This window comes from Tuber melanosporum (assembly GCF_000151645.1).
Source record: "Tuber melanosporum whole genome shotgun sequence assembly, scaffold_11, strain Mel28".
NCBI lineage: Eukaryota > Fungi > Ascomycota > Pezizomycetes > Pezizales > Tuberaceae > Tuber > Tuber melanosporum.
Window position 1 is genome coordinate 1,199,319 of NW_003298766.1, and position 13,423 is coordinate 1,212,741.

The following is a 13,423-nucleotide window of genomic DNA, read 5'->3' on the forward strand; positions in this document are numbered from 1 at the left end:
GAAATTCCCCCACTGGAAACGAGGCGGAGCATCGCGAGATACTATAATGTTATTAACTTACCTGTACAGTACATGCCGTATGATAATAATATCAATATTATTATTATGATATCATATTACTGTATGGCTCATCGAAGGGTTTTTGCCTTAACCTTTGCTGGACTTCGATAAGCTTCGTGAATTCCGAGGATTTACTATTATCGAGGTTAAGGGCAATAGGAAAAGCACGATATTGTGCTTGTTGCCCGGGGTTGAATGACATCTGGAGCATAAAATTCAGGAGAGATAAATCAATCAAATACGCATCAACCGTATTCAACGAGTGCAAGGGTAAGGGACCAATCAACGGGAGCCAGCAGGGATATAGTCAGCTTTTTAACCTAGAATAACTGTTCCACATTTTTTTAAACTTTTTCCATTTCGGGCTTTCTGTGGCCCAACCAAGCCTGCCTGCCCTATCTTCTACCACTACTGTACTCGTACAACTGTATTCTGTATTTCCCCCCTGTTTATATCATACGATACCTCTCCCGCAATCTGTTCCCTTGGAGCCTCCTGCAGAACCCTCGGGGGTTCAGGGGTGCTGTCTAGCGAATTACTAACGTGATACAAGGCTCAGAGAACCCAGCGGTTTCTCCTACGACACAAGTACCAACAAATACCACACCAACCTGTGAAGCTCGCTAAGAGGTCTAAAGAAAGTGTCGCGTAATAGACGAGCTCTTTTGATAGGATTTCCACAAATATTTACCGCAGGGCGTCGTTTTTGCGACTTGTTTTGTCGTTTACGCTATCATAAAGGAAACAACCAAGAAGGGTTTACCGTGCCGGTATCGTACTTTGGAGAACACTACCATGGAAAACAGGGGGGGTATCATACCTTTATTTGTAATACCATTCTTGGCAAAACATACTATCACAAGGTTTCACATTACGGAGGTCCAGCGTATAAGTTTTGTAGATTTTGCTAGCAGGGGTTTGCTGCCGGCAGGGGGGGCAAGTGCAATAAATCAGGTATAGTGGCTCGGCATACATGCCAAGGGCCTCGGGAAACAACTGAAATGGAAGTGATAGAGGTGTATTCTGTTTGAATGAAAATTTATCTAATATTTCGTGAAGAGGCCATTGGCCTCAATAACCGCCTGACACTGGGAAGGCATACTTTCGATCAGCTCTCTAAACTCATGCTGCCCAACCATCCTCCAAGCTTCCTTGACTGCATTCCATAATCAATCGTATGACATATTCTCAGGAAAATTATCTTGCAGATGATTCTTCATAATATGCCATACCTTCTTGATACGATTCAAGTTAGGGGAGAAAGGTGGCCAATAGATAATCTCAATCCCTCTCTCCTGAAGCTCAGCAGTAGTATTTCCTGCTGCATGTCCTGGGGCCCCATCCTATATAAGTTTTAAATAAATTTCATCGTGCCGATATAATTCCATATACCCATGAATTACTGGCACAGTACGTGTGGAGTAACTTTCTGAGTTTATAGACCTCCAATCCTTCTCCCAAAATATCCTAGAACCTTGCATATTACTGTGAAAACAACCTCAAAACATCTATCCCCGTTTTCTTTGATGCTTTTCTACTATACATGTTGGATCCCACTCCTGCTGTAACATGTTCGCAAGGTGCTAGTCATGTTATCGGTAAAGATACAATAGTTGGCAGGTGGTCTACTCTACCAGAGAGGAGGCGAGAGATGAAAACTAAAGGAGATTTCGAAGGTGTACTGAGGAACAAAGAAGTAACCATTCAACTAAGTATATTGAAATACTGTCTGTCAAAGTCTGCCTTTTCTATCGTAGAATCAGGCGGTCTTTAAATACACAAATCTTGTTCTTGTCTAGCATAAACAAAACTAATCAAAGGTATCAACCAATACACTTTGGTAAAACTAATTAAGTATCAAAGCGATACTTAAAACAAAACATAAAACAAAACCAAGTATCAAACGATACTTAAAACAAACCAAGTATCAAAGCGATACTTAAAACAAAACATAAAACAAAACCAATAACTGAGTACCCATACTGGTTATACCTCTCCAGCCCTCCTTGTAACCCAACTCCTTGTATGCCACCCACCCATAATCCATGTTTTATCCGTCTACAAGATGGAATTCCACTACTTACCGGTCTAGCCCACATGCTCCTCAGCCCATTGGAGTCTTATAATACGGGTTTGTTCTGTAATAGGTGGTTTTTGCATCACGAGGCATCGTTGGAACCCTTTCCTCATCAATGGTGCTTGAATAGCAGTTCTCCCAACTCCAAAATCTAGCTCCACTGCTAGCTGCTCATAAGAAAGGTGTCTGTTCCTTGCTGACAGGCAAATGTGGGTGACAAGATCCTTAACCTGTATTTCACTAAGCACTAGAGGCCGACCAGAATGCTTTTTGGGAGTCGCCGGGCATGCATTATTGGAAGAGCATGCATAGCCAATTTGGCGAAGAGAGAACTTGGTGTATTCCTGGATTCAAGCATATTTCCAGCCAATAGCACACAGCAGTTGACAATCTCGATGCTGATTGTGGATCAAATAGAACCTTTTCGGAGTTGGTGGGGGTGGGGGGGTTGCCGGCTCGGACATGTCTCTTTGTTTGTATATAGTTAAGGCTCCTTGCAGTGAACTTGCTAATAAATGTTCCTGACCCCAAGGATTTTCTCTGTGTTTGCTCAGCGTTTACTTGAATAGAAGGAGTTGTGAAAAATCTTTACTCACACAAGCAGCCAAGCCACCATACCAGATTTGCTGCACTTATTCCAGCCTACAGTACATCCCTGCTAGCAAAATCTACAAAACTTATACGCTGTACCTCCGTACAACGAGCAACAAATTATTTACTCTAGCACTCAATTCCCCCACTCTTTTTGCCCTTCAAACAATGCATAAAAAAATCTAGAACTACTTGAGACCTGCTGATATTTCTCGGTCAATGGTATCCAGAAGGTTTTTTCGCCAAGAGCATGGTATTGAAAAGGTTCACCCCGGTACTTTGTGAGAAATCCTGACTCACACCTTATTGTAACCTCTTAGCGTGAAAGCGACCTTCACTGCTCGAGTACTCGGTAGATAGTGCGGAACCGGTGTTCTGAGGATACAAGTACCCGAGTACAGGGTCCGGCAAGAAGTTATTGAGCAGTTATTTGAGGTTCACCGGTCAAATTCATCCTCATCTGTTCCGGTTTATGGGTTCCTACCCTTGTACCTGGGAATATCTTTTCGCAGTTAATTTAGGTTAGCTTTCAAAATAATCCCTGTCTTGTATCATAACAAAACCTCGCCCTGGCACTTGTACTAGTACACTATCATAAAATCTCTTGAAATCTACCATCGCCCATCGGCATCGGATCGCGCCGATCAGAGACAAACACCCCTAAGAAGGAATAGTGCTTTCCAGACAGGATATAGAGGCTGAGCTTGTTGGATCCCATTAACTGGTATTCGCTATTTTGTCAACCTTCTCTGCTAAGCCTATCATGGTTAAGACAGTAATTTCTGATGTGAACCCTAGGTGATCTTCCAGAATAGGTTTAGAACCCCAATATTGGTGGGGTAGGTGGAGGGGCAACTGCCATCCATCTCATGTAAACTCAACGCCAAACAGAGAGCCACTCTATCGCTCCCACGATAATTCGTTTATCTACCGGACCTCGAATTTTCTACCTCATCTCTACTCACGATATACAATACACCTCAGGTCTATTCGCCACTTCTAGCTTTCATTCTGATCAACCCTCTCTATTCGTAGAGATTTTTATAGCTCAATTGCTTCTTAGCTGTTGCTAACCGCGTGGCCTATAATTTCACACTCGTGATCCGGCAGGATGTCACGTAAGTCGCTCCTACTGATTTCAGCTCCCATATCGTGTCACTTCCTCTCTCACCTTCTCTCTCTCTCCACGCCTACAAGATGTCTCACATCTTCACCCTCACTCTCTTCCACCTGTGATTGAAGCGTCACTAACTTTACAACTTTCCTCACAATTATTTCTCCTTTCAACTTTAAAGACTCAACTATCCCCAACCCAAACGATAAACCCTCCGATTCTAAGCCCGGAATAGTGTACTTTGAAATGAGCGAATTCGATATCCTTGGCCATTACTCTCGTCTCCTTGAGGAAGACCCTTCTAAGAGTATGCCTATCGCGGCAATCGAGTCTCTCTGTGCTCTCTGTGATGGTATTGAAGCCAATACCATTCACGAGCTCCTATCAACTATCCAACTGGGCTCAGACACTCTCAAGGAGTCAGTGCCGAATGCAATCTCCTTAACAGCTGGATGTGATCTATTTACAAAGTTTATTACACGCCATTCCCATGATGACCCTCGCGATTTTGACACGTTCAAGAGGAAACTCCAGTCGAACGGGCACTTGTTTGCCCAGCGTGCTCGCAAGGCTCGATCCATAGTTGCTGAGAATGGACTCAAGATGGTCATGAATAACCCAGTCATATTTGTCCATGGATACAGTCGGTGTATCATGGCTATTCTCCTCAACGCCAAGGAGAAGGGCAGGAAGTTTAAAGTTATCTGTACCGAGACACGCCCTAGCTGCCAGGGCCTGCGAACTGCGAAGGAGCTTAGGGCGGCTGGGGTCTCGGTCGCTGTGATTGACGATAATGCAGTCACATACGCCATGAACAAAGCCACTTTCGTCCTTGTCGGTGCCGAGGGAACGCTCGCCGATGCGAGTATTATCAATGTGGTATATATCGACCTCCTGTTTAGCTATATTTGCACTAGCAGTAGATCTAGTTCTAATAAAAAATTTCCTTATTTACGATAGATGGGGACTCAAAACGTTGCGCTCGCAGCAAGGAATATTGGCCGTCCATTCTATGTCGCTACGGAGACTCACAAATTTGTCGACATGTTCCCAGTGGACCAGTATATGATCCCGGTTAAGCAAAACGTGATTGTTTTCAACCCCGAGGGAGTTGAAGGCGCCATGTCCCAGGATGAGTTGACTTTTGTCGACTACGTTGATCCGAAATACATCACCAGTTTCGTCACCGAGACAGGTTTGATGTCTCCCACTATGGTTGGGGATAAGATCATCGCTACTAGGTTGGAAGGATAGTGGGCTTCTTTTAGATGATTGTACAATACCCTCGATTATTTACTTGACATAAATCTCTCGTTGCGATTAATGTCACGTTTTATCTACAAGGTGCTCTGGGGGCAGGCAAAGAATCTTCTGGCGTTTCACTTTCCTCCCTTCCAAGGGCATTTCCAATCTAGAGAACAACAAACAGCTCACGCCTAGTTTAAACGGTCTCGAAATTCTAGGTCTCCTTTCTATGTATGGCTTGCTCTTGCCCGGAGGCGTAGGATGAGGCGGCACAATGCACAGTTGATAATATAATATCATGGTTGTGTTTTTCCAGCACTGTATTTTTCTTTCTTCCCCCTTGCCCGGCATGCCGCCGTGCCCCCTCTTATTCTTTCCCTACAAGTAAGAATATAAGATAGACATCTTGGCTTCCTCCCCTCCTGTACGAACACTTGTATTTACGATTCCTCTTTTTCGCTCCTGCTCTGGTACCACCCGGACAAGAGGATGTTTGTCAACAGACGGTTATTAAGGAGCAAGTTCCTTTGATCATCGGTACTCACTCGATATGCGATTTTGGTCTCTTGGGTCACCCGTTTTTGGATAGACTTATGGCAGTCAACCACAATTCACCGAACAAGCCCCTCTCAGAAGCCATGGATAAAACATCGCACCATAGAACGCTTATCGATGTGCAGTGCCCAGCAGCCTCCGCCCCATCCTTGGCCCACTCCTTCTGAATCCTGCCTTGCTCCACCACTATTCCCCCCACCCCTTAATACAGTAAAGTTATCCTACTACGACCATTCCTCGAAACACGTTTTGAATCCGAATCGACGAACTGGCTCTGTCAGCGACGACGTGCCGAACCTCACTCCCCCTCCCCTCCCCGAAGTTTCGACCTCGAGAGGGTAAGGTAAGGTAGCAATAGGAAAGGGGGTGGGGTGGGGTTATATCCATCGTGCAAAGTAGCTAATATACGCATAGGCAGGAGTTTGGAAAAAATTCTCAAACTATTCTTGAGGTCGTGGTGGTACCGTACGAACCGTTCTGCACCTTCGAGGTCTTCCCTCCTGGAATCGGTTTTTTGTGTCGCTCTTAAGCTATGTAATACCTACCTATCATATGTGTACTGTACCATGGGTCCGGTGGGTGCATAACTGCATATATCCTTCCCCGCTCAGCAAGATGGATGCATGTCATCGGTAAATTGAGGCGTGTGAGCTCCCCGCGAGTTTGTCGGGGGGGGCTGTGGGGTCTCTGGGGCATGCTGACGCCCTCATTCGTGGCTCTTTTTTTATTATTTTTTCATCTTTCTAGTATTCCGGGTACTGCAATTTCTGGTCAATTATCTGTGATGTGCTCTCTTTGTATTCTTAATGGTAGTTGACGGACCGGCTACCTGCTACCTAAAGGGAAGTAAGGATAGGGAAATAGTGCACGTTTTGTGTGGTAGTGTAGTCATGAGTGGTGATGCGGTATTACTAGCGTATCATTGTAAAAAAAATACCCTTAGCGCTAGGGACAGGAGGGAAAAATGATGGAATCAAAAACAACTGACTAATCTCCTCGGCATTTTTATTAACCCCGGCTTGCGTGGAATCGTGCTTACTGCAAAAGATAGTATTGGCAACCTTTGCTGAGAAACGGAGGAGTTCAGGGTATTAATTGCTGGGAATCAAATTTTTCTACTTCGCAATCAAGTTCACCACTTCGCACTAAAATTCGAGTGAGATGTTTTTGGATTTGGATTGGTTCCCGGACAGACTATCGTAGGTGTATTACAAACAAGATATCATTGAGGGAAGAAGGGAAAAAGAAGCATAAGAAGTACCAACACCCCAGCAATTATCTCGTCGTAACCAAACTAGTCAAAATCATCGTCGCTGGCGTTGTCACCAGCTTTGTCGGGTGGATCGAGCTGGAGGTAGAAGGAGCATTGGACGGCCTGCTGAACCATTAATCAATGTAAAATGAGACAAAGGTGAGAGGGGATCGTACAGTAACGCTGTCGATCCAGAAAATTCCAGAGTTAAGTTTATGGACCTTAGCTTCGAGGTGCATTCCACTGAAACAGAATTGGAGCACTTCCAACTCAAGCCAAATTTCAAACTCAATGAGGTCGGTCTCGGGGTGCAATTCGTCGTCTGGAGTCCACGGCTTGACGAGGAGTCTACCAAGAGCTTTGAGTCCAGTTGCCTCGTACGGCTTTGCGGCAGGGTTGGTGTTCTCATCGGTATTGGTTTCGCTTCCTTCTGGCTCGTCCGCTTTCGCTTCATCTTTGCCCCTCTTCCTTTCAAGGTTGGGGAAGACGATACCAATGACTTCCAAACCCATGAACTCTGCCTTGGTAATTTTCACGTCGAGACCCATCTCCTTCTGCTCAGGGGTTCCACGGGCTTGGACACAGGCATTGAAGATATCGGTAGCCTCCCGAGTAGTCAAGCCGACGGGGGGGGTGAGAGTGTCCCAAGTCTGGGTCTCATCCTTCATGCCAGCGTAGTGACCGCCGAAAAGAGTCGAGCAAGCCATGTTGAAATTTCCTGGAAGACGATGGGAAGTGTGACGACAAAGAGCCAATTCCTTCTCAGCAAGGTCGCAGATCTGAATAGCCTCTTTGATACCATCCGCATGCTCGGGGGCCACGTTGTGGTACAAGACCTGCTCCGGATTAGAAGTTTCCTAGGTAAGCCAGGAGGGGGGAAGGGAGACGCCAAACTCACATAGTTGAGGAAATTACGAACAACCTGCGCAGCAAGTTCCAAGTGTGCGACTTCAATATAACCGAGAACGTAGGGGACTCTATGGGACAAGAACCCGCGGACAACAAATGGAAAGTCAACTTCCCACTCGTCGTCTTCGTCCAGGTTAGTCGAGACAAAATCCGTCGCTGCCATAGCTTCTAGCTGCTCTTTTTCCAAGTGGTCATTCTGCCTGTAGTCTAGGCCTCCGGAGAATTGCTTGGGGCCTGTAGAGATACCACCGAGAGTCAAGTAGGTAGTGAATATTTGGGAACGGAGAGTATCGAATTTACGCTTGGCCTTGTAGCGCTGAATGCATATCTCGATACGCCTAGACAGGGAGGTTAGCGGTAATTCACCTGCTAGAGCGGACCATAGAAAGTGTATATACTCAGAAAACGGCTTAGTCCTATACAATGTTAGTAGTTGTTTGTAAGACGAGACAGGGGTAAGCTACGGATGATAAAGCGACTGCTCTTCTAGAACTGCGTCAAGGGTCAATGGGCCTTCGACATGGTGCTCTACACTGTCGATCAGCTAAAGTTCTGACGTTAGGTACGATTGCTATGTCCCACCTTCAAATCCTGAAGGCCGAGGCTGTTTGATCCAATATTTCTTGTTAGTCAAATACACTAAAGAAATATAGGGAAAAAGCAAAAGAAAATTGGATGGGATGTAATACATTCTTTGGCTTATTCTTCTTTCTTTTCTTTTTCTTCTTAGGCGCCTGCTGGTCTTCAAGTTCACCTATCCTTACACCTTCAAGCTTAGGCACATCTTCGTCTTCGTATTCCTCACCGGCATTAACGATCTCGAGTTTCCCAATAGCTTCAGAAAGAGAAGCCTCAGCAGATTCGGACATTTTTATTTTTATTTTGTCTTTCCCGTGTCTCGTTGATGTTGCGTGGTCCGGGGTTGTATTCAGTTGGGTGAGCGTGGTTGTTGCCCCCTGGTAGTTGACGACCCCACTAAAGCTTTCTGCCAAAGTTTGGTGTTTGGAGGGGGAAGTAAGGAATTAGGGGAAACGAAGGTCGGAAATTTATCAAACACGCGTCGCCTGGGGCAATGTTGAGCGGGGAGGCGGTTGTCGCGACGGGTGGCCTAACATTTTTCTAGCATGCCCGCACACTCTCCATGCGGCTCTGGGCTGGCTGTCTGTTGGCTGGATCGTGAGTTTCTTTGATCTCTCTCACGGTAACTGTGCATTCTTCTCCAAAAATTGGGAATTTTGTCACTGGCTGGAAAATCACTTTGCACTGATTTATCTAGAAGTGCAAATAGCGGGTAAAAGAGTTAGGCCCATCATCTACAATTACATGAACAGGTATAAAGTAGTTTCGGATTTTGTAGGGGGGCCTTTTACAAAAAGGTACTCGTACGTAGTAACTAAATACCTCCTTCTTATAGATCTTACTTTCTTCACTGCTTTATAATTTTCCAGAACTCTGAGGTGTTTCCAATACTTTCCACAGGATTTGTAGTGCACTCAAAAGCTTTGGTAGATTCTCATAGGTATTGGGTGCTCCGGGAGTGAATGGGTGAAGATGGATGTTTCGATGGAAATAGTCACCGAAGGGAAGCTTTTGATCTGGTGTTTTGTGTCACAGACAGCCGGAGAGGTTTATAGTCTATCATCGTGGGTTGATTATTGTTGATAGACTACTCGTACAATAGTCCCACGATACGATACATGGCGGTATAATAGTGTCTATAAACCATGGGGGAATTAAACTTGATTTATCGTACTCCAGGTCATATTTCGTCCTATAATATCATGTGACTGATGCTTTGTCCATGTTCTCTACCCCTTCTATTTTTATAGGTTACTTCCTGGGTCCTCAAGGACAGTACCTCATGCTACCGTACCATACTTGTAAGTGCTGTTCCGCTCATGACCGGGGTCCACTTCCAGAAGACCAAATGTCTCTCCCAGATGAATGATATTAAACACGGGAATTTCCCAATCCGGGTCTAAAATACTGGTACAGTACAGTAATGACTAGAACCGCTGACACCTCAGACCCAAATGACCTTACGATGAGACCCCCATTTCCACACCTTTTGCTGTATCAGGGGCATTCGGTCTGGGAGGGAGAAACATTAATGCGAGCTCTTCGAGTTGAAGGACTTTGGTGTTTCCTTTTTTGCGTACAAATTTGGTAGATCCGCTCCTAGTACAGTATCATAATAATATTATTATATTTATCCTAGCTGAACCGATCCAGCATTCGCTAGCAAAACGCAATCCGAAACTTGGCACACGGAAAGCCCCTTTTAGACCCCGGGGCTTGTGCCTCTAATTATTACCCCACGAGGAGGGTTGTATGAGGTAAACATGAATCCTGTAGCCCCTTGGGTAGAGGCGCGGCCCCTCCCTCCGGGTGAATACCAATATAAAACTATTCCCATTCCCACTACTCTAGTATCCTTCAATCTTTGAGTCTCGATACCAAAGAAAAAACCCACGCTATCATACATATTATACTTCAAATACTCAAAACTCGCCAGATGGCAGCATCCGGACTCAAGGCTTCAGACCTCCAGGCGTTCAACTTTGCGGCGGCTGGACAGTAAGTTTGATTCAACCACCCTTTTTTTCTCTCTCTCTCAACTGTCTCCACCGACCCACTATCTAAACAAACAAACCACAAGCTTGGGCCTGTCGAGCTAACAATGGCCAGCGATGGTGTCCTCTCGGATGAATCCGGAGCACTGGTCATAAAACCCTGCACTGCCCGCGAAGTAGCCTTCTACACCTCCGCCTCCGAACACCCCAAGTTCCAAAAATGGATGCCAACCTTCTTTGGAACCCTTGAGCTCTCCGGCTCCGAGCCGGCCGCGGGACCCGTCACGAGTAACCGTAATACCTCCATCGTTTTGCAGAGCCTCACCTACGGTTTTTGTAAGCCTTGCGTCATGGACATCAAACTGGGAGCCCAGCTCTGGGACGACGAGGCACCGCAGGAGAAGCGTGATCGTCTGGACGCTGTTTCAAACGCCACCACCTCCAGCTCGCTCGGTCTGCGCATTGCCGGGATGAAGGTGTGGAAGGGCGAGGCTGCTGGCGGGTATAAAGTTTTCGACAAACACTACGGGCGCACGTTCACCGCGGAGAATTGCTCACAAGCCATCGAGGAGTACCTCTCCGCGGATATTAGTGAGGAGCAGAAGAAGTTGATCGTTGGGAGATTTTTGAGGAAGGTTACAGAAGTTCGCGAGATGCTTGAGGAACAGGAGAGCAGGATGTATTCTGCTTCTTTCCTCTTCGTGTATGAGGGCGACCGAGAGGTTCTTGGGACCGCATTGGAGGAGGAGGAGGAGAATGCCAAGAAGCCGCCGAAGGGTGAGGATGATGATAGCGAAGAAGATGAGAAGGCTAAGAAGGTTGAGGAACTCAAGTTGATTGACTTTGCCCATGCCAATTGGACTCCTGGCAAGGGACCCGACGAGAATGCTCTGCAGGGGGTTAGAAGTACTGAGAGGTTGCTGGCAGAGTTGGTCAAATGATTGCTGGGCCGTAGTAGTGTTTATACAGCACGCTTTAGATGAATTTACTCTTTGATTGTTCGGGTTATGGTCTCATGTTTGCTTGTGCTTTCTGACACGTCCCGCACGACGGTCTGAAAAGGACGTTGGAGTAAAGTCTGTTCCAACGTCGCGAGAATTTGGCAAGTCTCTGCAGCATGATTAGTCGGGATTTGTTTGCGGTGCCCATCTTCCGTGCGGGTACTCTCAGTGTGCGGCTCTGGAACAGACCGTAGCCCATGCAATCGCCCTTACACCCTCTCGCTTTCGCCCCAAGAACTGCAATAAATTTTGTAAGGGATGTGGCTCCTATCCGCGAATATTTGCACCCCTTATTTTCATTTGCCTCATTTTCTGCCAGTGGAGCTGTTTACTATATTCGGGATAGAATATCACTAGTTACACAATCCATCACTCGACTCTGAATATCTGATACCCGCATTCATCAACAGCTTCGAGATAAAATTTCCTTCTCAAATCTTTAAAATCAATTTCCCGGTAGTGGTGCGAGACTCAAGGTCCTAGGTAGTGGCCCCATGTTAGTCAAGCTTCATTGTAAGGTGAATGAATAATTACCTTTTGCGCCTGCGCGACCTCTTCAAGCGGGTAGGTCTTGTGGACATTGACCTTAACCTTGCCTTCAACGATCCAATCGAAAACTTCCTTAGAATAAGCCTCGAATTCCCCTCTCTCGGCTACACACTATTAACAACTATCCATGTATCCTAGGGTGCTTCAGAGTGACTACCAACCGATATAGCCAAACAATTGTGGCCTCAGAAGCTTAAGGTTCTTGGGCGCTAGCCTTGCAATTGTGAATGGTGGAACAGCCCCACTAGCGTTCCCCAGAGAAACTACTGTCCCTTTCCTCCTCACAACTTCCAAGTCACCATCAAAAGTATCCTTCCCAACGCCATCAAACACAGCAGCAACCCCACCGCCAGCATCCTTGGTGATCTCCTTGACCTCGGCAACCCAGTCCTGGGTTGAGTAGTTGATCAAAAACTCCGCGCCATGCTCTTGAGCTATCGCAAGCTTCTGGTCACTGGAAGCAGTCGCAATAACATGTGCACCAATCACTCTCGCGATTTGAACAAGCCATAGGCCGAAGCCACCGGCTGCAGCGTGAATAAGGACATAGTCTCCTTTCTTGATTTCGTAGCTCTCACGGGCGAACGTCAGAGCGGTGATACCTTGAAGAATACCGGCTGCCGCAACGCCTTCCGGGATACCAGAGGGAACATGCGCGACATGGAGCGGATCGAGAGCGGTATATTCTTGCTGTGCGCCAACTCCTAAGTACGCTACCTTGTCGCCAACCTCGAAGTTCTGAACGGACTTTCCAACTGCAGCGATTGTACCCTCCGCTTCTCGTCCAAGGGTAAGCGGGAACGAAGATGTCGGATAGACACCCTTGCGGAAGTACTGCCCCATTGGTCAGTTTGTGGCATCACCACACCACACCCCTTGGAGTAAAGGCGAGAACAAGGAGAAAAGGACAAACAATATCGATAAAATTCAACCCAGCATACGTATTCTTGACCAAAACTTCATTATCCGTAGGGGTCGGCACGGGTGCATCTGTAACAATCTCGATCACATCTGGTCCCCCATGAGCATTAATTCGAACCGACCGCTGGGTTTTCGGAAGTGAAGACATTTCGTAGTTGAAATGCGAAAGGCTGCTAGGAAATGGCGTGTTTATGTGGGGCAACTGCAAAGTGTACAGTAGTTACTCGCAAGGGGACGTTTAAACAAGGCAGGTATCGTTGCTTATCAAGGATCAGATCTGGTGGTGGTGGTCGAATCATGAATTTGTAAGCTTTATTTCGCAACTACAAGCTAATAACTCAAGCACAAGTATGATCCCATAAATGCCCTTCCGGCTCGCTATCTCCGTCAGCCCGGTATGGGTTCAGCTTGGCAAGTTAACGGAATAGAATATACCAGTTAAGAAGATCCAACACTTCCTCCATGGTAACCTTATACGGTGACGCACTAAAGGAGGGGGTGTTGAGATAATCATGATTTGAGATCATGATTTGGAAATTTGAAACTTTCAATGGGTGTTCGGCAGAGGGCAATTTT

The 13,423-nt window shown here is 46.3% G+C and overlaps 4 protein-coding genes; 2 read left to right on the top strand and 2 right to left on the bottom strand.

Moving 5' to 3' along the window:
* Positions 1–3,626: 3,626 nt before the first annotated feature.
* On the top strand, positions 3,627–5,096 carry GSTUM_00004384001 (uncharacterized protein; the record flags this gene model as incomplete). XM_002835595.2 has 3 exons in its annotated part: positions 3,627–3,846; positions 4,024–4,721; positions 4,803–5,096. The coding sequence occupies exons 1-3, from the start codon at positions 3,840–3,842 to the stop codon at positions 5,094–5,096; spliced, it is 999 nt and encodes a 332-aa protein (XP_002835641.1). The 5' UTR covers positions 3,627–3,839.
* Positions 5,097–6,936: 1,840 nt separating this feature from the next.
* Positions 6,937–8,715, bottom strand: GSTUM_00004385001 (uncharacterized protein; the record flags this gene model as incomplete). XM_002835596.2 has 7 exons in its annotated part: positions 8,493–8,715; positions 8,386–8,407; positions 8,268–8,331; positions 8,202–8,219; positions 7,793–8,141; positions 7,071–7,730; positions 6,937–7,017 (listed from the first exon to the last, which is right to left on the bottom strand). Exons 1-7 carry the CDS (start codon positions 8,670–8,672, stop codon positions 6,937–6,939), a joined length of 1,374 nt encoding a protein of 457 aa, XP_002835642.1. The 5' UTR covers positions 8,673–8,715.
* A 1,539-nt stretch (positions 8,716–10,254) lies between these two features.
* GSTUM_00004386001 (uncharacterized protein) lies at positions 10,255–11,595 on the top strand. XM_002835597.2 has 2 exons: positions 10,255–10,380; positions 10,492–11,595. Exons 1-2 carry the CDS (start codon positions 10,319–10,321, stop codon positions 11,315–11,317), a joined length of 888 nt encoding a protein of 295 aa, XP_002835643.1. The 5' UTR covers positions 10,255–10,318; the 3' UTR covers positions 11,318–11,595.
* Positions 11,596–11,685: 90 nt separating this feature from the next.
* On the bottom strand, positions 11,686–13,106 carry GSTUM_00004387001 (uncharacterized protein). XM_002835598.2 has 4 exons: positions 12,840–13,106; positions 12,088–12,760; positions 11,912–12,030; positions 11,686–11,856 (listed from the first exon to the last, which is right to left on the bottom strand). The coding sequence occupies exons 1-4, from the start codon at positions 12,993–12,995 to the stop codon at positions 11,809–11,811; spliced, it is 996 nt and encodes a 331-aa protein (XP_002835644.1). The 5' UTR covers positions 12,996–13,106; the 3' UTR covers positions 11,686–11,808.
* Between the last annotated feature and the right edge of the window lie 317 nt (positions 13,107–13,423).

Coding starts and splice junctions, on each gene's coding strand:
- GSTUM_00004387001 (XM_002835598.2), bottom strand. CDS start 12,995: ATGTCTTCACTTCCGAAAACCCAGCGGTCGGTTCGAATTAATGCTCAT. Junction 12,761..12,839: donor GGTTGAATTTTATCGATATT/GTTTGTCCTTTT, acceptor CCAATGGGGCAG/TACTTCCGCAAGGGTGTCTA. Junction 11,857..11,911: donor AGGTCGCGCAGGCGCAAAAG/GTAATTATTCAT, acceptor GCCACTACCTAG/GACCTTGAGTCTCGCACCAC.
- GSTUM_00004386001 (XM_002835597.2), top strand. CDS start 10,319: ATGGCAGCATCCGGACTCAAGGCTTCAGACCTCCAGGCGTTCAACTTT. Junction 10,381..10,491: donor AACTTTGCGGCGGCTGGACA/GTAAGTTTGATT, acceptor AACAATGGCCAG/CGATGGTGTCCTCTCGGATG.